The 27,840-nt window shown below is 35.4% G+C and overlaps 1 protein-coding gene across 5 annotated transcripts; it reads left to right on the forward strand.

Annotated features, from left to right (window-relative positions):
- The first annotated feature begins 2,993 nt into the window (after positions 1 to 2,993).
- Positions 2,994 to 27,599, forward strand: Abi (tyrosine kinase Abl). 5 transcript variants are annotated; one of them, XM_071693130.1, is made up of 10 exons: positions 2,994 to 3,298; positions 4,465 to 4,616; positions 5,042 to 5,209; positions 6,289 to 6,436; positions 8,588 to 8,823; positions 10,530 to 10,794; positions 16,415 to 16,504; positions 22,284 to 22,430; positions 22,694 to 22,768; positions 23,358 to 23,486. In XM_071693130.1, the coding sequence occupies exons 2-10, from the start codon at positions 4,491 to 4,493 to the stop codon at positions 23,375 to 23,377; spliced, it is 1,275 nt and encodes a 424-aa protein (XP_071549231.1). In that variant the 5' UTR covers positions 2,994 to 3,298; positions 4,465 to 4,490; the 3' UTR covers positions 23,378 to 23,486. The 5 variants fall into 5 exon arrangements, with proteins under 5 accessions (XP_071549231.1, XP_071549229.1, XP_071549226.1 ...); XM_071693128.1 differs by lacking the exons at positions 16,415 to 16,504; positions 23,358 to 23,486 and adding exons at positions 14,881 to 14,922; positions 23,663 to 27,599 and having other exon boundaries at positions 3,001 to 3,298; XM_071693125.1 differs by lacking the exon at positions 23,358 to 23,486 and adding an exon at positions 23,663 to 27,599 and having other exon boundaries at positions 3,004 to 3,298.
- The last annotated feature ends 241 nt before the right edge of the window (positions 27,600 to 27,840 follow it).

The following is a 27,840-nucleotide window of genomic DNA, read 5'->3' on the forward strand; positions in this document are numbered from 1 at the left end:
CACAATGGATGATATACATGCCACGTCCCCCCCTTTTATTTCTTTTTTCTATGTTGAAAATCATAAGCTCGGATTTTGATGGGAAAAGTTAAAAACTTTGTAACCAATCGATCACCGTTAATAAATCTGTTTATTTATGTACTGGGTGCTGTTAAAGGGTTGTACGCCCACAATAGAAACTCACAAAAAACAAATCCTCTGATGTATTGTCTCAGAATCGGAAATGATGTAGATGTACTTTTAAGTTACAGCTGTCCAGGAACAAAGTGTGCTGCAATTGACATAAATGTTTTTAACATTTTCCCTTACTATTAACAGTTAATCAGAAAGGAGTCTCCTTAAATTTGGGAAAACAAAAAATCCTAACAAGATTTCTGTCATATATTATTGAAGAAAATACCCAAATTAGTAATATTGGTGAGTGAGGATGTTATGTTGATGGTGGGGAATGGCCTGGACCGATGCCACAGATGCTTCATATCTGTATAAATGTAAGTTTACTACTCTATAGTTATGTTTTTTCTAAGCATGATTATATTGTACACTTGCCTCAGTACATTACACACTTTCCATATGTATCATTCACATATTGTTGAATATTCATATTTTTATATATTTGTATTTATAATGATAATGTATCTTGTCTCGTGGGACTCAAATCCCACATACACAAGATAGGAGAATGTTACCATGTCTGTACCTTGCGAGTGATACAAGATATCGGATAGCTAGTTGTTTAATGGAATACCCATTCTTCCAATATGTAGGCATTATGATTCTCCATTAGGTCTGTTCGTGAAGCACCAGCAACCAGCACATGTAAGCATTTTTACTAAGATTATGTGAATATATGCATGAGTAGTAAGATGAATGTTCTGTTCATGCCCACAGTCCAATAACCAAATTGAGGACACCAAACACCTAATTAGCAGCTGTCCTGCTCTATCCCTACACAGACTCCTGCACACCACTATACTTTAAGATCTATCATCCACGTGATGGATTTTCCCAGCTTCCTCAGTACTGTGGGAACCCCATAGATGATAGAAGGGACTCCTAGAGCAGGAATCTCTGAGGAAGAGGGTTTTGCTTTACATTTAATATATGAGTTGGATTTGGAGAAAAAAAAAATGTCCTGTCCCCTCAACAGACCCTAGGTCCCAGGGCAACTAACCCCCAATCCTAATTTAACTGGGTACAAATCCAGGAGATGGTGGTGGGGGAATTTCGAATTTGAATGGAAAAATGAGGGCTTCACTTTTTTTTTATATATCTTTTTAATGAATACATTAATGCTGTTATGGTTGTGTTGTAACAACAACCAATTTGCTGTCATTCTTATCACGATTCTTTTTAAGATATCTCATTCTTGTGTGTCTTAAGCCCCTAAATATTGTGATTTCTAATATGCACATTTTTTAAGCTAACAAAATTTATATAATCGTTCTAGGACTGATGTCCTGATTGGCTTAATGAAAGAAAAATATATTTTAAAGCATGATCATAATGTTCCTAGAAACAGAAACAGTCAAAGTAGTCAATCTTCCTATGATAGTTTAAGCAAAATGACTCTGAAAAAAAAAAAAAATCGTTCATGCTCAACCTGATGTTTATTATAGTTTTACATAATTTTTGTTAAACTAAATTTCCAGTATATATTTACATATATTTCATCTTTTGGGCAATATGACTTAACAATATAAAAACCGAGTTATCATATTTGGAAAAGTAGAATCTTGTAATGACTTTTTTCCAAATTGTTGTTCTTTAATATCATAAGAGAGACCGTATGCTGATATTGTTCATCTGCATTGAATCTGATACAGATTATAACCGGTTTCTCCTTATCGTCTGTAAAATTCAATGAGTTGGCAGCCTATTATTATCAAACATGCTGGTCCTTATAACAATGGGACTATAGTAGTATAATATTCTTTTGAAGAGAATGGTGAGTATTTGGTCTCACCATTAGTTTCTGCAGAATTGTACTTGAAGTTAAATGAAAAGGTCTTTCAGAAGCATTAGGCATGATAACCATAAGAGCCAATGAATCCATGAAAGTTAAATTACGGCAATCCGTTGAAATTGGATTGCAGAGGAATATGGTAATGTAAGAAAAGTGAAACCAACATTACATTTATATTATTAGTACAATTTTTACATATGTGAATGGTTAGATGTGAGACTTATATTGAGATGTAGCGATTACTAGCAACTCAGAGCTAAGAGATGTAAGCAGAATAAGGAATGAAGTGTGTGCAGAATACCTGATCACATAAAATTTTTACCATATTGACGTATCGTGGGCAGCTCTTCGAGAGGTTAGGAAACAATGACCAGAGCAGAATTAAGCAAGAAACTTTTAAAGTAGTTTTATTTTGGGTGAGTAAAATTATGACGCTTAATGCGAACAGCAAACATCATGAGAATTGTCGAGAATGTTTAATGGATGTGGTCCACGTACTGTGAAACTTCCTCGCTGTACACTGCTGATTGGTAATTAACTAAATGTCCGCTACCGATTTTTTGAATGAATAAGTATCCAGATCATGTTTCCTCAACTGATGGAATGGGCGTGTGAGAATGTGGTGATTTAATTTGGTGAATTCTGAATGAAATATAAACACTCTGCACCCAGAACAATTGATATTTTTATCTGGCTGGTATCCATGGTCCCCCGCCTTTCCTTGAATACGCCTCATCTTACAATGTAATTTCCTGGGAAGTCACATTATGGATTTATCAGACTTAAGAAAGAACATGCGATTGGATTCGTTGGGTGAAAATTATTATACTGTTGAACATAAAGATTTCACCGAGAATCGCGTAAAGTATATTGAAACTTCCAATATGGTCCGTATTATAGGTTCAAAATGATTGATGATACCAGGTAAAGAATAATGGACAAATACAATCAAACTAGATACAAAAGAATTATTTTGACTGAAAAAAAACTAGCCTAAAGAGTAGCGTAGTGCCAACGATATATATATGAATTTGAAATAAGTTACAAGAACATTTAACCCCATCCCTGAGATACTGCATCATTTCAATAACCGTAACTATCTTCAAACTGATCATATAGATAACTACACAAGTCTTACGAATGTTAATTTAGTTTTGTTATATAACAAACCACACGAGACGAGGGGAAATCATTGAAGCAGTTTGTTCTTACTGGGAAAAGAACATGAGTGGCAGATCGAGCGTCGTGCTCCCTGGCCGGATGTGAACCATGTTGTTTATCTGAGGTCGGGGCCAGCTCGCCCTACACCTCGTCCATTTGGAGGCAATTGAAGTGAGTGGATCGTGTTTATTAACACAATTTTCCAGTAGTTACAAGGAGTACGAGTTAAAGATTAAGCCTGTCCTTGAAGAGTGAGGTAGGACTTTGATTTAAGGGTTTTTACAACCTTTGATTCTCCACAACTCACCCTTGTAGCTGTCAATGACAGCCACTCCCATGTCGCAAATATACAACTGTCGTATGTCTACATAGGTGGAACTAACTACATTCTTCTATAACGTGACAGGAGATGGATTTTTTGTGTCAAATGGAGTTTTTACGGAGAGTTGTTCGGTTTTGTTTGTTTATAATGAAAGTGAAATGAGTATAAGGTTATTAACGACAGTACCACCAATCACCCCAGTGCATCTGTTTACCCCAGACAGCTGCTTTTGTGTAAGAAATTCAAGTTTTTTCTAGGAATGAATAATGATAATTATACAGTTTAAGGGCACCATAGAAATAACATGAACTTGGAGGAGGTGCATTTTATGAGACTCATTTTAGAGTGAAAGTCTAGCTTAGCTTCCCATTACCAATGGCTTTGGAATTTGAGCGATTTTTATGTTGTTATATTGTAGAATATAGAATGATTCAGAGTATCTTAACAGTGCAGGGCATTATCTAGAGCATGAGCATTTATTTTTGTGTATTGAATAAGGCAGTAGATGTGAGTATTATGTTTGTTTAGCAAGATAGATAACTGGTTATTTACTGTAAAGTTGGGAAAATAAGTAAATAATCAACAGTTCATATGCTGGTTAGGTTAGATATTTGTTAGAGAGCAGCCGCCATGAAACGCAATGAGGGGTTCCAACTGTTTAAACATAAGCTACTTTAGTTACTTGAAGAGCCGTATCTTTATTGATCTATGCAGAAGACTGCTTAAGCAGTGTTTAAAGGAGCCAAGATCAGGTAATTGGACTTCAGACAGATTCTGTAATTGGAAGTCATGAGCTTTGGATGAGTCCTATTAAATAGTCAGAACGATTGGATATTTGTGAGTTTGATAATTGAGTTTTTTTGCAGCGTATGCACTTCTTTCCCAGTGATGTATCGATATAGGTATCTTTAGCTAACCTGCTAACTATACTTGGTTACATGGATGAATCTTTCTTCGTAACATTTCAAAATTTTTCTTTATTTTATGCTTAAATGTGGTTTATGCTTACTTGCAGGATAATACTAAGCAGCCTACTCCAGCATGGCGTTGTCATCAGAATTTGTCTCCCTTGTTGAGCAAGAGATCCCAGAAGGGCGGCAGTCACTATCTGACTCTCACGCGAACTTGGAGAAAGTGGCAGCTTACTGTATTGAAAACTTTGCTCGAGTAAGTTGGTCATTAGATTTTATTTGACTGAATTAATCTGTAACTAGTGTTCCATTTACTTCAGCTTTATACAAACACACATAGTATATATCTGTATACATTTATGTAATGTAAGTATGCATTTGTTGGATTTAGAGTGACTTTCTAAGGGTTTTGATGCATATTTACAATGTTTACACAAGCGTAAGTTTTTTGGATGTTTATATGAGTTGTCTATGTGCATGTTTTAGCACATCTTTCATTGTTGGTGGTCATTCTCAAAGCGCACATCAGTTGTTGCTTGCTAGTTTGGGTTAAAAGTGCCAGGTTTACAACAACAGCAACAAAAGCTGTCTCCTGTATGGAGGTGTAAAGCTGACAGAAGCCTTTTTCTACATGTAATAGGTTGATTTTCTGTTTAGAATTAATTGTCTTTTCTCTTTCAGGCAGAAAACAAGACCAATGCATTGGAGGAGACCAAGAATTATACAACACAGTCCCTTGCTAGTGTGGCATATCAGATCAACACATTAGCTTATAACTTCTTGCAGATGGTTGAACAACAAGCACACCAACTGGCTGAAATGGAAAGTCAAGTCAATTACATTTCACAGGTCAGTTGAGAGGAAATTATTTTCAGTAATGTCTATCTTTCAGAATACAGTTTTGTTTCAGTTTGTGGATGGAAGGTGTGCTGTATCAGTGTCTGATAGTCCCTTCATATAATGATTTAGGTCGGCTTATATGTCAGTGGTATATTCTCATTAATCTCAAGAACAGAACAAGTTTGTTTTTAGTTTTTTAGAAAATCTGAAAAGTATCCCACACACAGAGTATACCTTGGATCTTAGCTCTGCACTCATTGCAGTAGCTGAACCTGGATGCTGTTGTTTTGTGAAGGTATTTCTTTTTACCCAGTGCTTTATGCATAAGGAGAATGGTTATTGCTCCATGCTTGTGGGGAGTTCCTTCCTAACTCTTTTCCGTCCCAGTTTTAAGTGGTGACCATTAGTTGCAGTATTCTTTACTTAAGTGATCTTTATCTGTAGCATTATCATGACCCCATAAGAACTTGAAGGTGGTTATCCTCTCCACCTGATCTTTACTCCATTGTGGATTGTGTATGGGTTTCTCTCCTATGTCCATAACTCATCCCTCATAATTTTATTACTATTTTCATAGCTTGTCATTTCATCTTCTGTCACCCATTTTTGTTTCTTCATGGGCAAACCAAGCCAATGAAGTGTACTTTATCCTTAATTAAATGTATTGTTTGAATATCTTCTTGCTGAACTTGAACATGTGCTTGAAATCAATTTTACCATCATTCTCGGTATGGTTTGCCACCCTCACAATCCCTCTAATGCGCTTCTCTGGTCCTGCATAATGTTTAAGTTGAGGTCTCTTGCACTGGTTGATTCTTGTAGCTTTTTACCCCCACAAGATTTTCAGAATCCAGCATGTTTTCACCCTTGCTCTTCATTACTGTTCTCTTGTTTAGGATTTTACTCATTGAGTAATTACAAACTAATTTAAAGCATTGTGTTGAGCATTAATATCAGCTTAGAAGTGTTGAGGAGTAACAAAAATATTTGGAAGTATTCTGCTTATGCTTAGATTTTAATTTATGGCAAAATTAAGTGGAGGGTAATAAGTAGACTCAATTTATCTTGTTTTCTCATAATTCTTTCAGATGGTGATGGTACACAAGGAGAAAGTTGCTCGGAGAGAGATTGGTGTCCTTACAACAAACAAAACTACTGCTCGACAGTACAAGATCTTGGCTCCTGCAAACACTGAGAAACCAATTAAATATGTGAGGAAACCCATAGACTTTACAAGTAAGTAAATGATGGAGTGATTACCCCCCCCCCCCCTTGTTTTATGATAAAGACTGAGAAATATTTATACTAAGAATGGCAGAAAAAAGTTAAATCTATGATAGATTAATAGAATTCATTGTATTTGATGCACATGTATAATGAGATACATAATGAGTGCCTCGCATAAGATAAAAAGTGTAGTAGAGTGGATGGGATTGCAGTTGAGTTTGTCATGTTGTTTATTGGTTAGTCAGACTTTTTAATCAGGTATGGCCCAGAGTGAGGTGCCTGAGGACTGCAAGAATGTATGTGTTCCCATCTACATAATTGGTGACTAAACAACACAGCATTATTCATGTTTGTGTAATATATATATATATATATATATATATATATATATATATATATATATTATATATATATCTATATATTATTTATTTTGCTTTGTCGTAGAAGGCGACTAAAAGGGGAGGGAGCAGGGGGCTGGAAATCCTCCCCTCTCAATTTTTTTTAATTTTCCAAAAGAAGGAACAGAGAAGGGGGCCAGGTGAGGATATTCCCTCAATGGCCCAGTCCTCAGTTCTTAACGCTACCTCGCTAACGCGGGAAATGGCGAATAGTTTGAAAAAAAAAAATATATATATATACTAAATATCTTCTTCAGATTTCTGTATTGTGGAAGTTTTCATTATCATACCAGTTATTATTTTGCTTATAAGCATTATCTAAGTAACGTGTTCCTTGAATTTTTAAAACCCCAAACCTTTATTGTTTACTCTATTTCTTTCCCTATGAAGCCTTGTTTGCAGGAGCTGATATATTGTTATTTATTCTGCAACATTTACTCAGATTTCTCACTATTAGATTCCAATTGGTTCTCTTCTGCCCATTTGTTTATAGTTCCCAGGTCATTTTGCAATTTATCTTGGTCGTCTTCAGCATCCACTGCTATACTTACTTTCATGTCATCTGTACTTCATCCTCCCATCAGAGATGGTTGATAGATGGATACCTGGCTTAGGCTGGGGGTATGTTTGATTACCCATTTTTATATTACGGAGGGAAAGCTTTACAATTGTGAGGTCTTGTACCATTTACTTCTTGTATCTACAGGAAAACTTCAGTTTTTGTAAGTTGCTGGCATTTGCAGTCTCCTTGCATAAACCATTCCAGCCGTGCACTTCCCTTTCAATAAACCTGTATATCTTTAAGTCCTTAACTACCCTTTTCGTCAGCTCCTGATCTTGGTCCCTGGTAACTCTGGTAATGTACCTTGTGAAAACTGTGTACTGTCAATGTCATCCAGTTGACAGTAAACTTAAAAGGTAAAAGGAGGAAAAGGGAAAGACAAAAGCTTTGCTGTGCGAGGAAAACAGAGATATCATAGTAGCCATTCTTTATGTTGCTGGTTCATGCAGAAGCTACAGAGACTGTCAGCCAGACTCGTACTGTGGGTAGGTAAATTGATAGTAAGTGGCATCGGCAATTTTGCCGGGATAACATCTCTGTGTTTCAGATTTAGGTAAATGCATGGTCTAAGTATGCTAAATTATTTTTTTCCTTTTATTGTATGAGTTAATGGACAGAACCAGCTCATGTGAAGTGGTCAGGGTAAACCATTGGAAGGTCTGTTTGCTCTAGTTGTGGACCGAGAGATTGGGTTTCGGTGCATAACACATTACTGCTAGAGAATGGATGTGAACGAATGGCCTTTCTTCATCTGTTCTTGTTGCTACCTTGCTGATGCAGGAAATGACAATCAAGTATGAAAGAAAGAGAGAAAAAGGAAAATTATCTAATATGTGAAGCTTAGTATGATTTTTTGTTGAATATTTCCTTCTATAAGTAGATTGTATATTGTTTGATCTCTGATCCATATCATGTCTCACAGCAGGACAGTTTGAAAATTCTTTCCAGATAACATTGCTTATGTATGCCTTGCATATCTCACATTTTTCTGGACTTGTTTCCTTCCCTTGCTCATATTCTTCACCATGATTCTCCATCTTATCTTTTTCAGTATTCCATATTGATAAAGTGCTGTACATTGTAAAAGTTTATTTTAAAGGAGGATGTGTTAGGAATGATATTAATTCTTTGCCAGAAGCTGATTTGGAGTGTTCTATTCTGTTTGTAATTTGACATCAATTAATAGCTGATGAATTGCAGTGTTGGACGACATTGGTCATGGCATACGGTCATCATCAAGCAGTACCCCACGGTCCAGGCGATCGACCAGTAGTGTGGGGATGCCTCCTCCTCCAGCTCACCAACAGCCTCCTACCTCTGCTGGACCAGCACCCACCACAAAACCTCCCACACCTCCTCAAGCCAATAGATCAGTCAGCAGTCTTTCCCGTGGCTCGCGCGAGTACCGCACACCGCCAGCAGTTGCTCCTCCTCAGGTTTGTTTTCATATTTGAAGGTATTATGATTATCTTTGAATTTTTACATTTATTTTTTCTGTTACACTCAGTTATTCCAACAGTTTATCTGATGTGAGGTTCCTGCAGTGGTTAGGATGTGTCCCAAGTTTAGATTGTACTCTAAAGAGGAAATTCTTATATTAGTCAGGAATATTTAAGTCTGTTTTTATTATGTGGGAAGTCTTTTCACAAGAAGAATATTTTGTAAATTTTCATATGAACTGAAACCCTTTCATATATGCAACACATGAATTTTTACATTCTTACATATGCAATGAGTAGTGAATAGTGAGGAATTGCTCATAATCCTTTTTGAATATGGAAAGTAGGTGTAGGAAGTCTACTCCAGGGAAGTGGGTGTTCCAGATTTTTTGGAAAAACTCTAGTGCAGCAAAATTTGATTCTGTTAAAAGTTACATATGTCCATGTACTTGATTCACCTCATATAAATGGAAAGGAATTACAGTGGACATTCACTTAATTGTTTTAGTGGGATGTTCCATATTTACAAGTAAATTGAATTAGTGAATTTATGGAGGGGTTCAGCAAATTTACTTCATAATAGTGATGTTAATTAAAGATATATCATTTAGTGTACCCTACCTCTGAATGATTGACCTATGAATGAACACCTGTACTTATGAATGAACTTGAGAAAATGCTTGTTAATTCCTAGTCCATCATACAAATAGTTACCTGTATTATGAATTGAGAAACTGTTTAAAATATATTTTTTTACTGAATGTTTTTTGATATGATGTTTGATTTTATTTCAGAATATGATATTATATTATTTTAGGAAGTTATAGTTATTATGATTTTATATGTAATATCATTATTTTTTGATATTTTCAAAGTTATGAACAGTTCAAAACTTATGAGTGTGGTCCAGGAACATAACCAGTTTGTATGTTATGAATTCCTGGTGTATAACATTATAAAGCAGTCATCTACAAACAGTTTTTCGTAAAAAAAAATTGAGACCAAAAATGGTGTCAAATTGATAATTATCACATTCATATACAGGCTAGTAGTAGCATGCATCTCAACACACTCGTTTTGTAATGTTGATGATTTTCTGATATCATTTAGTGTAAATGATATTTTAGGGAAGTAATTTGCGAACATGCATATATGATTAAACAAGTAAGACCAAATATAGTATCATAAATTGATGATTACCATTAGCATGTATGTGCTGTCAGTAGAACACATCTCTGCAAACTTGCTGTAATGATGATGTTATAAGATGTACTGTTTAATGTACTGTATGAAATAGTAGAGCAGCAGTCTGTGAAATACTTCAGCCTTTCAGTTGCTGTCCTTCAGCTTTTTGTCTGACTTTTGGAAATTTGATATCTTTACACTTTCATTCCTTGGGCTTTCTTCTTTTCCTTATGCTGCCTCATTAATATTCCTAGCCCTAGACCATCACAATTAAGATGCCATCCTACTTTTTATTAGGACATGATCTGACAAGCTTCCTCTAATTTTCTTCAGAGACCTCACATCGCACAAACTACCAGTAAGGTTCTTTACCGAAGCATAATACCTCCAGTTTTTAAGAAAAAATATGTGGAGGATTTTAGTTGAAGTTTTGCTTTAGTGGAGGGACTGTTTTCAACCAGAGATCCCCACATTCCATCCAATACATTTCTGTTGTCTTAGAGTTTTTTCTAATCTAGGTACCTAGTAACTATGCACCAAATTATCCTATCGGCCATCCACGTCGCAATGACCGTTCAAGTGGGTATAGCACTCTTCCACATCAGTCAGCAGCACATGTAGCCCCGCTAAACCACAATGGAGGAAGTCCAGCCCCTCCTCCACAAGTGGGAATGGTACATCCAATGGCCCATGGAGCACCCCAGGGATCTTACACTCCTCCACCTCCTCCCCCTCACATGCAGGAACCTCCTCAGTATGCTTCGCATACAGTGGGAATGCCACGTAAGTTGAAAATGTTTTTCTTCATTTATCACTGGCTAAAACATTGTTACTATTGTAGCTGCTATAGAAGTTTATTTCACATAAGTTAATGGCTTTCAGAAAATTCTGTAAGAATTTTGTCATTCCTGTAAAGCATACATTAGGTGAGTGGGTTTATTTATGAATTACTGTCATTTGTGTAAAGAAGGAAGCCAGTGTGCATCAAGGGTTATATGCATTAGAGTGGTTATTTTTAGATACTTTTATTTGTATTCTAATTCAAATTACAGAGTCATGTATTTCTTGGGTAGGTCTATTTTTTAGATTTTGATGTATGGTCCAACATTGCTTGGTAAAACTGCAAAATACTGGGTATGAAAGAATTTCACTAGGGGCTAATGATGTATTTTATGATGATCCTGAAAAAAAAGATTGTGTAAACCATGATGACTGTGCAGTAACTGTGGCACTTGGTAATACATAGCAGTTTTAGGGAATCCATTGATACTATATGTTTGATATCAAATCATGTATCTAAGATGATTTTTTGGCTGATGATATGATTTCATATTCTTTTATGACTCATCATATTCAGTTCATAATCAGTCATGCTATACATGAGCCTCAGTTTCAAGCCTTGGGTTGGCAACACATGCAGACAGCCCACAAGAACAGTGACTAAAATAATACTCATGGAACAAAGAGAGAGCACAATTATTGTGGTGTATGGAAAGGAATGGTTGAAGAGAGGTGATGGCAGTCGAACTGATGAGACAAAAGGCTTTTGATTCCACTTTGGTTAATAGAGAAGTAGACGAAGAACCACTCCAGATGTGTAAGCAGTACTAGGGTGAATGAACGTCTGTAGATATGAAGCAGCTGTTCACCAGAATGATAATTTTGGCACCTCTACAAACCCTATCTGCCTTTTGGGAAGCACGCATTTTGATGTTTTTCTTTTATGTTTGCTGAGACAGCATGGGCAAATGAGGCCCTAATCAAGACCATTTCATTAGCACTCTATTATACCCAAGCCTGAGCCAAGCACCAGTTTTGATGACCAACCCCTAAGGGTGGATGAACAGCTCGGTTGAGTTTGGAAAGACTGCCACAACCAGGATTCAAACCAATGAGCTTGACCCTATGTGGCCCATGAATGCATCATGGTCTTGAACGCTAACCACTACACCAGGACAGACTGAAGGATATGGTTGTGCTCAACATGTTTATGTTATTGCAAGGCTGAAATGTGGTGCTTTGAATCTGAGGAAAGGGAAATTAATGATTCTTAGATAGAGGTTTAGCAGGAAGGTAAATTTTAGAAAGAGAGGGAAAGTTAGCTGAAATGTTCATGTGTTCATCAGCATAAGAGTGAATAGGGTTAAAAGCAGAAGAAATAGGCTTATTAATTGAGAGAAAGAGAGCAGGTATTAGGATGGAACCCTGAGGAACATCACTGTTGATAGGATGAAAGGGGATTGTTGCTCCATCAGCTACTATTGCAGTGGAGCAGCCTGTGAGTAAGCTCTGTTTAAGGTACAAAGAGAAGTACAAAACCCAGAGGAAGGGAGTTTAGAATGCAAAGACTTATGCCACACCCTGCCAGTTGCATTGGATGTGGCGAGGGCTTCATTGAAAATTTCACTAAATCTCTCTCTCTCTCTCTCTCTCTCTCTCTCTCTCTCTCTCTCTCTCTCTCTCTCTCTCTCTCTCTCTCCCTGTTATCACAGTATTTATAGCTATCCAATACATTTTCTTTTTCTTCCCAAAATTCACTTATACTCTCACCCCATCTCACATTTGCCTCTCTCTCTCTCTCTCTCTCTCTCTCTCTCTCTCTCTCTCTCTCTCTCTCTCTCTCTCTCTCTCTCTCTCTCTCTCTCTCTCTCTCTCTCTCTCTCTCTCTCTCTCTCTCTCTCTCTCTCTCTCTCTCTCTCTCTCTCTCCCCCTGTTATCACAGTATTTATAGCTATCCAATACATTTTCTTTTTCTTCCCAAAATTCACTTATACTCTCACCCCATCTCACATTTGCCTCTCTCTCTCTCTCTCTCTCTCTCTCTCTCTCTCTCTCTCTCTCTCTTTTTTTTTTTTTTTTTTTTTTTTTTTTTTTTTTTTTTTTGTACCTACCTTCCTCTTGACCTGAAGCTTTTTCATGTACACTTCCCAATCATTTAGAGTCATGTCTAGCAGATAGCATCAATACATTTTTCTTTTCTGTTTCACTAGTAATTTGACTTTTTTCCTAAAAGAAAATTTTCACCCATTCCATTTCACCGTAAGTGACTATGTTGCATTTTAGGCAGTGTAAGTGTTCCATGGAACACTTTCGAGATAAAGTTAGTGGTCACTTTGAACAACTTTTATTGAAAATGAGTCTAAGGATGATTGAAGATGTCCAATTCAATTGTGGGGTAATTTTTTCGCATAGCATGGCAGACATTTTAGAATCTCTTTGTTGATCTTTATCATTTGTCTGTGGTTGGGAGTCACTTTGACTTTCAATTTTACCTCTGGTACAACTTGAAGACTCTAAATCAGATATAAAATTATGAATCGTTTCTCAGGATCTAAAGACTTCATTGACATAAGATCCATAATCCATGTTTAGATTTTGCTTGAGTTATGCCTCTTCTAAAAAGGTTTAACTTTTAATGTACCCTACCTCATAGTTTAAACAGAATAACACTTTTTGCCATGAAACTTTGTCTAGTTGTTCCCAGCATTAGAGAATTCATTGAGTTAACACCCGTAAGTCTAATTTGACTTTTGCATCACTTATAAGAACTGTTATTTTGTATTCTCCAAAGAGTATTTACACCTGTTCTCATTTCATTGCCAATAATTCTGCTGCTCTGCAGGCAATACAAATATTCCATGGAATGCCTTGCAGGTCCTTGTCTTGTTTTATATATTTACAGATGTATATAGACATCTTATCCCTGGGGATAGGGGAGAGAGAATACTTCCCACGTATTCCCTTCGTGTCGTAGAAGGCGACTAAAAGGGAAGGGAGTGGGGGGCTGGAAATCCTTCCCTCTCGTTTTTTTTAATTTTCCAAAAGAAGGAACAGAAAAGGGGGTCAGGTGAGGATATTCCCTCTAAGGCCCAGTCCTCTGTTCTTAACGCTACCTCGCTAATGAGGGAAATGGCGAATAGTATGGAAGAAAGATATAGACATCTGTCCTACCAGATTGTAGCAATAATGTCAACCGTGTTTTTCTGTAAATTTTTCATGTTTGTGCTTACTTTACATGATATCACTTTTACTGTACTTTAAGCTTTAGCCCATTCAAAATTAAAAGGAAACGCTTCATTTATCACTTGTACAATTATTGTATCACCAGCATAGCATGGTGAAGTCTTTGGGATCAGTTATCCATTGTTGTTTTTTGTCCATTTGTGGTTCATCCTGTCAGAATTCTCACCATAAGCCTCAAAATAAACTTGATTATGAAAATTCTAGATTATATAGTTATTTAACTTTATATGGTTGTTTCCCAGCATCTTAAGAAAAGATTGGCATAAGGCTTATAACTCTTGTTTGTGTTTTGCTTGAATTGAGCCGCTTATGAAAAGATTTAACTTGGAATTTAACCTATAGCTTAACCTTGGTGATATCTCAGAAAGTATTGACCAGATACATATTAATCTCAATGGAGTCATTTTTATCATCCTTATGATTTAATGGCATAAGACTCATAAATCTAATTTGGATTTGTCTTGAATTGTGTTTGATATAAAAAGGTTTAATTGGGAACAACTGTAGTAAAGTAATGACAACAGGAGGTTTAGTCTTAAGCTGGCCAATGCTAAGTCAGGAGGGTTACTTTATTTTGGTAAACCTCAGCATTCATAGACATTGTAGGTTAGGATGGGTATCATTAAAGGGCCAGACAAAGAACCCTATATGTCTTAGGGGTTTAGAGGGGTCAAAGTAAACCATTCAATACCATATTCTGAACAACCCTGCTTATATTTTCGATTTTATTGATTTTTATTCATGGTCATATGTATCTAGATATATGTACAGTATTATTTTTATAGATTTTGGTGTTATGCAGATGACAGCTGTACCAAATGCTATATATTTCCTCTCTCTGTTTAGGTATCTATGCTAATCTTCCTTGTATTCATCCATACTATATCTGTAAGTAAGGTGACTTTGACTAGGACTAACAATTTACTTTGTAGGGATGTTCTGTTTGGTGTTTGTTTATTGACATTGGATGTTTTCAGTCTAACATTGCTAAACCTTAAGTTTCTTTTTTGTTTGTTTGTTTTAGGGATTGAGCATGATTAATCAACTTATAAATGCCATTATTTTCCCATTAGACTTGTCTTGTTCTCACTTTTTTGATATAACAAATAGTGTTTAGAAACTGTTAAATCTTTAGATGCTACTAGTTGTCCCAGAAAGGCAGGTGAATTAAGGACCACAGGAAAAGTGTGGAGATTTACACCAAAGACTGGAACTCATGGTACCAGTATTTCTCAACTTCTCTATATCACTCTAGTAGTATATTTGCATATATCTTCATCTCCCTTTTGGATTATATTTATGCTGAGAAGCTTATGTTTCTTTCTGTGTGTTAGTCTGCCTTTTTAATCTATCTCTCCATCTAGCTTCACCCCATTATTTGCTGTTTATTATCTTATTTCACCAGTTGTCCAGTTATTTATGATTTAGTGGAAGTGTACTTGTATGTTATGGTAAGACAACTTATGGTGTACAACTTCGACTTGCAGTAGAAGGAAAGTATATTCTCATACCTGTCAATACCCTGAGGAATACTATAAAAGATTTTCCATTTACTCAATGTACAGTATGTATGCACTGCAAATTTTTGGTGCTTAAAGCACCATTCAAGTTGTTTCAGAGAATGAATGTAAAGGATGTTGTGAGTTTGATAAATCTTTTTTGCATCTTGTTCCTTTACTGTTGGTTGGCGAGGTAGTTTATGGAAAATGATATCTCTTCAGGAAAGTTCACTGTAAAAATAGTAATTTGTCTTTGTTTTGGAAGGTTGGCAGGAGTGTATTTGTCAGAGCATAATTAGATGCAGTGTTACATGTGATCAAGGGATTTGTTGTACAATTAGATAAAGAACATTACTTTCATGTCCATAAAAGATGTAGTAGTAATACTGGTATGACTTACAAAGTGGAGTGAGACATTAGGTTTTACCTGTCAGTATTAACCAGATTCTAATTGGAGAATTAAAAGAAAAAGGTTTTGATTATGGCTTTGAGGCTTTTGAATTAAGGAATGTCATTAAATGTGTACAACAGTAGGTTGCTAAAAGTGTTGTACAGCTCTTCAGCGTCCTAGTATCTTCACCTCTTTTGGATAACACTTGATATACCCATAATCCTTGTAGGACTTTCCCTCAAAGTTATTCATTGGATACACTGGGTAGATACAGTTCTTCAGTTTGATTTTGTTAAGGAAATGATGTTTCAGTGGGAATTATAATCTATCTTTTTTTCAGCAGTCTTCATGGTTGCTGCTTGTAAACACTCATTGTAATAGTAAATAAAGAGAATGTTGTTATTAATCCAAGTTATTTAGTCAAGAAATAAAGAACATAGCAATTAAAGGATGATATTATATTGCATCTTCCCACTCGCATGCTCACCAGGCTATCCTACTCTGATACGACCTGCCATGACCTTGCCAAAGAACCTCACTAACAAGAGTCTGTCAAACAAGGCCAACGAGGCAGTCCTAGGTGACTAGTCCAGTAACTTGGTCAGAAGCCTGCTAGGCTCGGCCAGTGCTCGTTTCAAAATGCATGTCAGTACTTTGCTGTGATAGTGTAAATAATTTTAGATGTGTGGCACGAACACCATTAACTGTATATGTAGAGAATTCACAAACTTATTAACCTTTCTAATTATTGATTTGGAGATTCATACCCTGCCAAGTTTCTGAAACTGCCAAAAGAAATATTAAAAAGTGCTGTTGATTGTCCTGTAAGGGAAAGTGCAAGGTGTTTTTGTCTTCATAGATAAGTTACTTCAAGTTGATAATGCAATTGTTTCAAACTCAAAACCTGTACCATGTTGCTAGAGTATACCTGGCTCTTACTTCCAGTTAACAACCATGTTTGAAATGTAATGAAATATTAAATACTCTTAGTTTACATTTCTTGCAGTAGTCTTTTGTATTTCTCATCTGATGGTTTTGATATGTGCCATTGATAAATCAAAGAAATTCATTCTCCTTTATGCTTGACTCTGAATCTATTATTTCACTACATAGCACCTCAGGATTGCCACTAGAAGTTAAATGAATGCACACGTGTTGAAATTTCTGCAACAGAATGAAAATATGTTGGTTTGCTAAATTTTTACTTACCCTTTGGTATTGAGTAAATTTAAATTTAAAGCTTGACTTATAAGTCACTACAGATAAGTTTATGGAAACCCTCAAAATGCATATAGAAAAACTAAGATGTGCATGCAAATATATTTACAAGGAGGGTACAATAATGTGATTGTCACCAGCTTTATTTTCACAAAATTAAGTGATTTATTTTGGTTGACAGCACCTCATGCATTTCCACCCTTAGGGTCATTTTTTAGAGTTAGTGTTGCTTCATTCCTTTTATATGATGTGTCAGAATATTGAAAATTTAGATTACAAATTTATATGCTTAGATAAAACTTTAGACTGTCTAGCAAAAGTTGTGTTAGAATTTAGTAATTTAAAATATGTAGATACTATTGCATGGTGATTTGACATGAATAGATTAAGTATATGGTCCGTAATGAAAAGATGTTGCAGTCTGCATGTTTATTCATTCTTGTTTGCCATTATCATAACTGTTTTCTGAATATATATCGCTCTTCATTTTAATTTCTTTATAGTTTCATTGACATAATATAGATGCAGATAATTGAAGGCAACTTAGCACTCTGAAATATTTTAGTTATGGGTTTGCCACTGCAAATATAGGATGGAAACTTCATATTTACTGTGAATTTGAAGTAAATGTCAGCATGTTTTAGACTGGCTTTGTGACATGCTTGAATTATGATGCTAATGATTTGGCATCCAAAATTTTTTTTACCATGAATTTGTCCCAAGTAAATGTCCTGGTTCTCAGATGTCATCCTTGCTCTGGTGAAGGATCCAATATTCATAGTGAATTAACCCTTTTGTTATACAGTTGATATTTTCAACCTTTCCCCTGTGTGCAAAACATCTTTTTTTCATTATGAAAAGATCCGTGTAAAAATATTAGACATTTCGTTTTTCTTATGAACTAAGACTTAACCATCCTTAGTTTGGGAAAAACATTCTCTACTGGATTGGTTAACCCTTAGCTTGCAAAAAAAGTTCTGACTTTTATTTCTTGCTTTCAAGCAAGAATACAGGAACAACATTTTAGGACCCATTATTAATTAATGGTGGAGATAATTATTAATTAATGGAGATAAATTATTGGTAGAAGGAAAAATATCCAGATCAGGAACAGCATAATTATAACAAATCACAAGGATAGCGATATAGATTTGGGAGCACAGGGTAGGTAGTAGTTTGTAGGTAACCAACAACCAGGGAGGCATATTACCATTATTACTCCCCCCCCTGGATATCAGGAGGGCTTATGACAGCTGCATAGTGAGCCAGCACTTCTGTGGTTGTCAAGTTGTGCTCTGACCCAGGTAGCTGTCTTTTCTGTTTGTGTTACCCACACATGGACTATTGGTATTATGTCCACAAGCATACAGTTTCTCTGTCACACATAACGCTTTACACCACTTAACTCACACAACTCATTTTTCATAACTCAGATTTTCCTGTGGTGAACATTTGTGCTAGCCCTGCTTTTTGGCAAACTGGTAGGAGCAATAGATAGAATTAGTAGGTAGAAACATCTCAGTAGGAGCATTAGATAGAAACAATAATAGGTAGAAGTAGTAGATAGGAACATTAGGTGGGAGCATTAGGTAGTAGTAGGTTGGAACTTTAGCTTGACACATTAGGTAAAAGTAGTTCGTAGGAAAATTAGAATTAGGTAGGAACTTCTGCAGACGCTTTACTAGAATTGCTCTCTGCCAGTTGCCTGTTAAGGGTGAGTCACTGAAGGTTAAGAAGCTACACTGGAGTTAACTAGTTGTGGAAACCCTATTGCTGTGGCCACCCCTTTGGGGAAGTTTCAGGAGGGAATAGGCATCAGAGATATAGTTAGATAGATAGTACAGGGTAACTGAGGTGGTAAATCATGTCATTTGAAATGGTAGACTATGCCATGCAGCCAGATATATGATATTCTTTCCATAAGTGAGCATGTAATATGATTCGTTAGATAGATAAGACCTGACACATTGAAGCCTTTTTTCAAACTAGAATCGTCAGATTTTTTTTTCTCTGGAGACTGTATTTTCTCTATCCTTGCTATCCTATATTGTACTACTCTGGTAAATTAGAGTAGACTCATTTGTTTTGGGAGTTTGTCTCCACCACTCCAATTCTTATATGAATTTTGATCTCCAACTTCCTTTCCATTTGCCAACAGGTCATCTCCATTTGTACTTGTTGCTATTTTGTTCCAGCATCCCTTAGTTAGACTTTTGTGTTATGGGGGGAGAGTATTGCACTCATGTTACCTGACATATATGTGTGTGAGTGGTATTACCTATTTGGAGTGTATGGGGAGGGATTATTACTCATTATGTCCTCATTTATTGAGCATTCTCATTCATAATACTTTTTAAATTTCTCAATGTTGTCTGCATTAGTCATATGTGTCATTCATATTCTGTAAAAGTACATATTAACATCTTTTCTGATGAGATTTTTGCTTAGATTTATGTTATGTCCTGTAGTTGTTCTATCCTTTCATATCTCAAAGAACTGTTCACTGCGTCCGTCATCAATCTTCATTTTGGTGTGTGTGAGTTTCTTGTTTTTCTGTCTGTTTATATGCTTCTTTACTTGTCTACTTATTTCTCAAAGAAGCTTTCTGCCTGCCATTGTACATGTATGTTTGCCAGACTCCATGCGTGTGTGTGATTCATAATGAGAATTGCTAAGTTTTGTTGTATATAATCATATATGAATAACTTTTTTATGCCTTTTTTTTCCTTTCTTGCCTTTGTGAGGTAGCATATGAAACTGAGCCCTAAGTTTGGTAAATCTCTTTCTCTTCCTCCAGTTTTTAGAATGCAATAATACAGCCTCCCTCCCTCCCATTGTAGGTTCTCTCTGCGCCATGCAGAAAATTGTGGATAGTATTTTTTCTTTCATGTCTCCATATCTAATTTACTGCTCATTCATTCAATATTATTAATGGATTTGTCTAAAAGTATTTTAACTCTTATTTGAATTATGGTTTCTTCAGCTATTCAGCAGTATCAGGCAAGGTGTATGAACTTAAAAAATGCTTCATATTAAGCTTTTTAAAAGTAATCCACTTTTTGTTTGGAAATTTAATCAGGTTATTTTTGTTGTTTTATCATGTGAAGTCTTGAAAATACTTGACCTTCCATGGTTATCTGTACATAATATCATTGGCATGTGTACCATTTAATGCATTTAATCTAAATGCAGTGTAATTAGCTGTGTAATTTTGCATGTAAACAATGATAAACTGCTGACTTTGTATCATTGTAGAATCACTAGTGAAAAAAGATTTGTATCAATGTCTATCTTTGTGTCTATAGATATTGTTATACCCAGAGCTAGACTTGTTGCCATTGCCAATTAACTACAGAAAGATAGCAATTTGTGGTCAATATTAATTTTTCACTGTACTGGAATGAGTAGATAACGTAAGTAAAATTTTCATTTACTTTGTTCTGTTTTCAAGTTTTGTTTGCATTATTGTGAAGTCTCTAAAGCCTGAAAGTTCTTTTGTCATGTGTCACTCCTTCTTAGATATGTTTTTTGGAATGTTTTAAGATATCAAGAAGAATGATGAAGGTTCATTCTCTACCCTTGAATATGAACAAGAAAATTTCATGATGAACATTCCACCTATAGATATTCATTTTCATTAAAATCCTCCCTTATTTCACAGTGCAGAGTTAATTATTGAAGAATACCTGTATATAAATTACTCATACTTTTTGCATTTGGTCCTGTTTGCAAAGCTAAACAAGTGCAGTGTGAAGTTAGTATGACTAACTGGAAGAAATACAACTATAGTATTTAGTGGGAATGGCACAGCTAGTAAAGTTTCTGTTTAACACGTTCCAAACTCTGTGTAATTAATAGTAGATTGACTGATTAGTGATTCTGCAGTGATCATTAGTATCTCAACATTTCATGTAAAGAATTCTACATTTTTTAGTGCATCATATGTAGAATAGTACATGTAATATTTATCAGTTGGTTGGTAAGTAGCTGTTTATATGAATAGTTGATTTTTTATAGGCCTTTCTTATTAGATTTTTCAGTATTCAGTTTTAGTCCAGGCTGACCCATCTTTGCTAGAAAATAAGTAAATTAGGTAAGAAAATTTGTCTTAATGATTTTTCTTTGCAAAATAACCCACTTCAACTTAGACAAACATGTAGTATAAAAGTAGTATAAGAATATTAACTAACCACACAATTTTCATGACTTACACAAAGATTTAGAGTTTTGAAGTGTTTGATAGTTGTCAGGCTGCTTATGATCTGTATAGTCTTTAGGAATAAATGGAATGATTTTCACAAATTGAAGGCAGTTATTTAGTTAAAATGACTGTTAATCTTGAAGAACATGTTTGCTCTGTAATCACATAGTTCACAATGGTTTGCATCATGATACCTATGATTTTGTGATCAAGGCTGTAGATTCTTATGCAGTTGCTGAACAAACAAATTTCACGTAATGATTTTTTCCATAAATCACAGAGCCTGGCATTATGGCCTAAAAACTCAAAACTCACCCAACAATAGTTTATCTCGAACTTCCCACTTTAGAGAAAATGAAAATGAAACAGGGTAAAGAACAGAAAGATATCAGTGATTTTCTTCAGTCTTGATATACTGTACTGAAAATAAAATGTAAGCAAAATTGTATGTAAGAAATCATGCTTTCAAAGTAAATGTTGTGCCACAGATATCATTAATTAGATTATCAAAAGATAAGAGCTTAAATGGGATATTTATCCCTTATAGTTTCACCACTCAGCGTGTGTGAGTTTGTGTACAGTTATTCTTTAGGACAGCCAGAATAGACCTATTGGGACTTATCACTTAAGAGTAACAGTATCAAGACTGATAAATGTGACCCTTAATAGTGATTGGAAAGATTATTGCTAAAATTGACATTATACTTATAGTTTCTTGAATTAACTGGCTTCCAAGTTCTCTGTAGTAAATACAAAGATTTGAAATGTGCACATGAATGTAAGCTTGCTTATCATTTTTAGTAAGTTATTTCAATTACCAGTGAGTAGTACGCTCTATGAATCCAAATGGTAAAATATTTCTTGCTAAAATACAATCTCAGCTACTTGCTAATCTTATCATTTCTTCCATTCATCTCTTATCCTCTTCACAACATATTAGCACCCCCCTCACCTGCTTCTTCTGGGGTTGTTAGTGAGCAGGAGTACAACAGTCGATCCTCTGGTGCTTCATCCCCTCCTTTGCCTCCTCCACCTACTAGTGATGCTGACATTCCTCCTGCAGTGCCTCCTCACTTCATGGAGAAAGGTATGTAGATATTAGTTTGAGTTACTGGTAATGTTTGTTATAAACCTAACTGTAGGCTTTCATTCTATAATAGGGTCTTTTATACCCAATATAGTATATTTTACAACTAATGTAAATATGTTAATTGAGTAGTTGATAGGGTGAGAAACTTGACCATTTGCACAGCTGACATGATTCATCTGCAGAAAATTTACCTTTTTTAATATATGGACACATGGTTGTATAAATGTAATTGAATTGTGGCTTTCTTGGTAACATTTTAGTGGATGATACTCCAGCTCCACATCGTGCTCCAGGACCCAACCCTCCTGCAGTTCCGCCACACTACATAGAGAAAGGTTAGCATTTCACTTTACTTGTCTTGAAAGTGTCTTGCCTTCGTTCCCTGCCATGTAAAATTATTCAAGATGAAATTTCATACCATATTGGTTCATATAACATTTGTGAGTTAACCATACTCTTTGTGTCTTACTCTCATATATAAGCTGGGCCTTATGTAGACTACCTAATTTGTAGTGTTTCCCATGCCCATTTTCATCTATTTCATAGACACTGTTTTCCCTTTTATCAAATTTCCTCTGCTGCTTCACCTGCTTAGTAATTCTTTTTACATGTAAATTTGAGGATAATTAACTACTACAAATGATTTCCTCATTTGTCACACATCTCTCTTAATTCATCAGGATCATCAGAAATCATATTGGGTATTTAATTAGTTGTTCCAGACCAATAAAGAGGGAAAATAAAGGTGCCCTGTCTCCAAACTGTTTTTTCAAAAAACTTGCACTCTTCCAAGTATTGTTTCCTTGTACACAATTTAGCATAGTGCTGCACTTTCCTTTGCTGTGCCTATTCTTAGCTGCCCCAGACTACACATCTTGCTATTTTTCTATTAAACATTGAGATTCTACACTTCTTTCGCCTTAGGATCAGTGAACCAGTTGTGAGCCAATTGCACTTATAAAGGCAGCTTAGAAGACAAAATTTTTAAGCTGCTCCTATTATTATGACTGTCAGCAACTTTGGCAGACTCAGGAACACCTTATGAAGGTATTTGGTTGATATTTGGCACACACATCTATACTATACATAGATATATTTAGCTTCATATAGACTCGCATAACACATACATAATGCCAGCCTTGACCTTAAGAAAAAGCTTGTAAAAGTAACTTGTTGGGGGCACAGACTTCATGGATATACTTTTTAGTTTAGATTTCTTTCATTTTCAGTGATTGCTGTGTATGATTACTCTGCTGACAAGGAAGATGAACTAACTTTCCAGGAAAATGCTGTCATCTATGTAATCAAGAAAAATGATGATGGATGGTGGGAGGGCGTCATGAATGGTGTGACAGGTCTTTTCCCTGGAAATTATGTTGAGCCACTAATGTGAGGTGAACACCTATTCAACACCATGTGGGACACCTACCCTTTTGTAAAGTTGGAGTCTTGAGGGATTACACAGTATGCAACTAGGGATCTTTATCATGAGACTATCTGGGAGTGTATATAGTATAGAGCAGCCCATGAATTTGCTATTCCCTTAGATGACTCTTTCCTTGAAGACTGTGTAGAAGGCCACCACTTTTGTAAAAGTTAGTGGTGATGAGTTTCATAATCATTGGTGAGTGCTTAATGGGAATTTTTCTCACTTGAGAAATACAGTGGGTTTTTGTGTTTATTGGCTTGTGAAATGCCTTTCTCCCTGAGAAATTGTGTAGAAAACACATACATATTTAAAGTATAAGTCATAAGGGTTTTTACAGTGAACAGACAATAGTTTTTGCTTCTTATATGGGAATCATATGAACCACTTAATTCAAGCCGAACACCTATTCCCTTGAAGGACCAGAAGACCCACACATATCTAAAGTCAAGACCTGTGCAGTTGTGCTGTAATTAATGGAAATTTATAAAGATAAGAAAGTATTTTAGTTGAAATAGTGTTTAAACATTCTTTATCTTGTTTGTGTTATGTTGAAGGGTCTTACTTCATACCATGTTCATGTGTTTGTTTTTTCCTGTTATTGTCAGTATTACTGATACTGTCCAAGATATGTGGTCGTCACTTTCATATGAGCCTTGTAAACTGAAAATTCTGTAATAATTCCCTGAAGCATGCAGAAAGATCATCTGAGAATCTTGCAGTGCTATAGTTGCTTTATAATGCGCACCTGGTTCCTCCTTAATGTGGGGGAAATGTTCCTGGAAATCAGAGCTCACTGGAATCACTGGATAGTGGATCACACATTACTAAATGATTCAGTGAGATAAAGGGAGTTTATATTCCTGAGAGAGATTTCTCACCAAAATTTTCACCCAAAAATGAGTAAAATGTCTAGAAATGTATAGTACAGTTATGTTACATTATTTAACAGTATATAAACAAGAAGAAAGCATAGAATATTGTATTTTAAGTTAATAAGTTATTCAGCACTACAGCATATAAGAGGTAAGTGTGTTCCTGACTCTCAACCTACCTTCTCCCAGACCCATTTTTATCATTGTTCATGACACTGATAGGAGGCAAAGTCACATGCATTGCAGCTAATTACACAAGCATTGTAATGTAAGTATAGTAAATAAGTTTATTGTATGAAAACTACAAAAGTGAGAAGAGCTTTCATCAGCTTGTTGGAGATCCTCCCCCATCTCTTACTAATAATTATATCACATTTGTGGTGAACAGTAAAATGTAGTATTTAGCATACAACTATTGTATGTAAAAGTAAAGGAGAGATATTTACAAATTAATACCCAGTGAAAGAAGCCAGCTGTCAGGGTATGTAGTGGTGGAGCAAAAGTAAGTGCTGATAACTCCATCACCACCCTCCCTTTTCTGTCACACCTAATAACAATTTTATCACATTTGTGGGGAACAGTTGTAATTAAGGATGTACTATACAAATACTGAATGTAAGATTAAAGAAGGGGAAAGATTTACATAATAATAGCCTGTCAAAGAAGCCAGCCAAAACAGCATATAGTGATGGAGCAGAAGTGAGCAGGAGGGATGGAGGATGAGGTGTTTACTCCTCTGCCTGCCTCTCATCAACCACTAGCCTTTTCCACCTCTTCTTCTGGTTCATTGTGGGATTGGCAGTTTTATTTGTTTTGAAATAACATCATTTTTGTTAACTGTAAATGTAGTGGATTCCGTATCAGTAAGAAAACAACTTTACCATATGCCCTTTATGCCATGATGGATGCTGCTACTTGCTAGTGAATGATCATTCAGGTCAGTGATTGCTTATCATTGATGCATGTGGTTTTCAAATCTTTTTACATTACTCTTATGAACACTGGGAAAGCAGATAACCAGATAGTGGATCAATGGGTAATGAGGACCAGGTGTATGCTGTCTATTGCTCTCCTTCCTAAGTAGTTTTATAGAGCATAGTACTTTATAGTTGAAAACTGAAGATTCATGAATTTACCTACTTTGCTTTACTAAGTATGGTCAGACTTGAATTATGTATTACGTATTTTAAGTTATATCTGTAAATTGTCTTTGACCTACATAAGGAATAACTTATTCAACTGTACACTTTAATGGTGAATACCTGTTGGCTGATATGTCATGGCTATTTGGTATTTCCTGTTTTTTAAGATTTTATATGTCTTGTACTTCATGAGTAAATCAATTTCTTATGAGGTCGGTATTACCTGTTTTTTAAGATTTTATATGTCTTGTACTTCATGAGTAAATCAATTTCTTATGAGGTCGGTATTACCTGTTTTTTAAGATTTTATATGTCTTGTACTTCATGAGTAAATCAATTTCTTATGTGGTCATTTGTTCCTGAAAGTAATGGATTTCTTTTTTAGGGATTTGGGAATCATTGTACTGAATAGCAGAAGATTAGTAGTCGATATAAATGGAGAATTATCCCTGGAGATTAGGGAGAAAAAACTGCCAGCGTATCTCCTGCATGTTGCAGAAGGAGACAAAGAGGGACAGGACTGGAAGGCATGAAGTCTTCGTCCTCCTGTATTACTTTCCAGGAGAATGAACACAGGAAAGTGCTAAATGAGGATCTTTTATCCTCGAAGGTTCATTCATCTGTTCTGGAAGCTACCTCGCACTTGCGGGAAACTGCAATCATGTACGAAAGGAAGAGAATATTAGGAGATTGAAGGTTGCCTGAGAGAAGGAGATGAAGGGCTGGGAAAGCTTTTGTGAAAGGACACGTTAATAGAATAATGGTGAAAGACGTAGAACATGTGATAGCTGAAGTAGTATAAGACTACAGGTGTCATAAGATTAGAAATCTTTTGAGGAGACATGATAAGGTCATTATGAATTTAATGTTAATGATGTACCTTTTCACTGGTTAATAAGAGACTTGTATCTATCTTTCCTTTGTTGGCTTATAGTAAAGATTTTTTTTATTTACCTTTTTCAATCCATTGTATTTTCTATCAGTACTGAGAAAATTGTTGATATATTTAATTTCAAGGGTTGATTGTATTCACTCTGTTAAGGTGCTGCTGATGGTGTCCTAGTCACTTCCCATTGTTAATAACAGTCCTGAATAATTGTGTATACAGTTGAAATAGTCTTAAGTCCTCACGAATGTGGAGAACAAAAATATCAAATGCCGAAGACAGAATGTTAGTAATATAACTCGTGTATAGATAACTTTTAGTTGATATAACTTTTGACTTTTATTAACTGGAGTGTATTGGTTAAGCAGTACAATCTTGACTAAGACTTGGAGAGGAAGATCTGTAAGATTTTTCATCTGAAAAGACTTTCTCTATCCTGTTTGGTCAAGTCCAGCATGAAAGTACTTGTGGAACATTCCACTTGAATTTTTGTTTCCAGATAGTGTGTGTATGATATATATATATATATATATATATATATATATATATATATATATATATATATATATATATATATATATATATAGATCAACCCATGACTGATCTAAATTAGATTATTTGGGAATATGGTTGGTAATGATGTCACTTTATGGTAACATTTGTTTCAGTAGCAGAATGAGTGTACGTAAGTGAATTGTTTGTGGCTGTTTATTGACACAGGTGTTAGAGAAGCAGGATAAAAGTGTGTTACATGTATGTGGTTACTTTGAGTGCATGCATCAGAAATTGTCATTATTTCCTTCCCGATTTTCTTTCTATGATTAAATAATCAGAATTTTCAGAGTATTTTTATCCAGTCAGTTGTTTATCTCCCAGCTAATATAGTTAGTTGGAATACTTTAGATTCATATGATTATTGAAAAAAATAAAACCAATTATCACATATTTGACATTTCAGAAGAACAAGTTTGAAAATATCAAGATTAGGCTAATGAATGGCTGTTGCATGTTGAGGATTACGTTACTGTCGTACATTTGTGGTGTAGTGTCTAATTGTTCATACACTACAATTATTACA

The sequence above is a fragment of the Panulirus ornatus genome, chromosome 55 (assembly GCF_036320965.1).
Source record: "Panulirus ornatus isolate Po-2019 chromosome 55, ASM3632096v1, whole genome shotgun sequence".
In the NCBI taxonomy this organism is placed as follows: domain Eukaryota; kingdom Metazoa; phylum Arthropoda; class Malacostraca; order Decapoda; family Palinuridae; genus Panulirus; species Panulirus ornatus.

Excerpts from the sequence above, each read along its gene's own strand:
- Abi (XM_071693125.1), top strand. The coding sequence starts at position 4,491 with ATGGCGTTGTCATCAGAATTTGTCTCCCTTGTTGAGCAAGAGATCCCA. Across the intron at positions 5,210-6,288 it reads AAGTCAATTACATTTCACAG|ATGGTGATGGTACACAAGGA; the intron begins GTCAGTTGAGAG and ends TAATTCTTTCAG. Across the intron at positions 22,769-23,662 it reads GCCACACTACATAGAGAAAG|TGATTGCTGTGTATGATTAC; the intron begins GTTAGCATTTCA and ends TTTCATTTTCAG.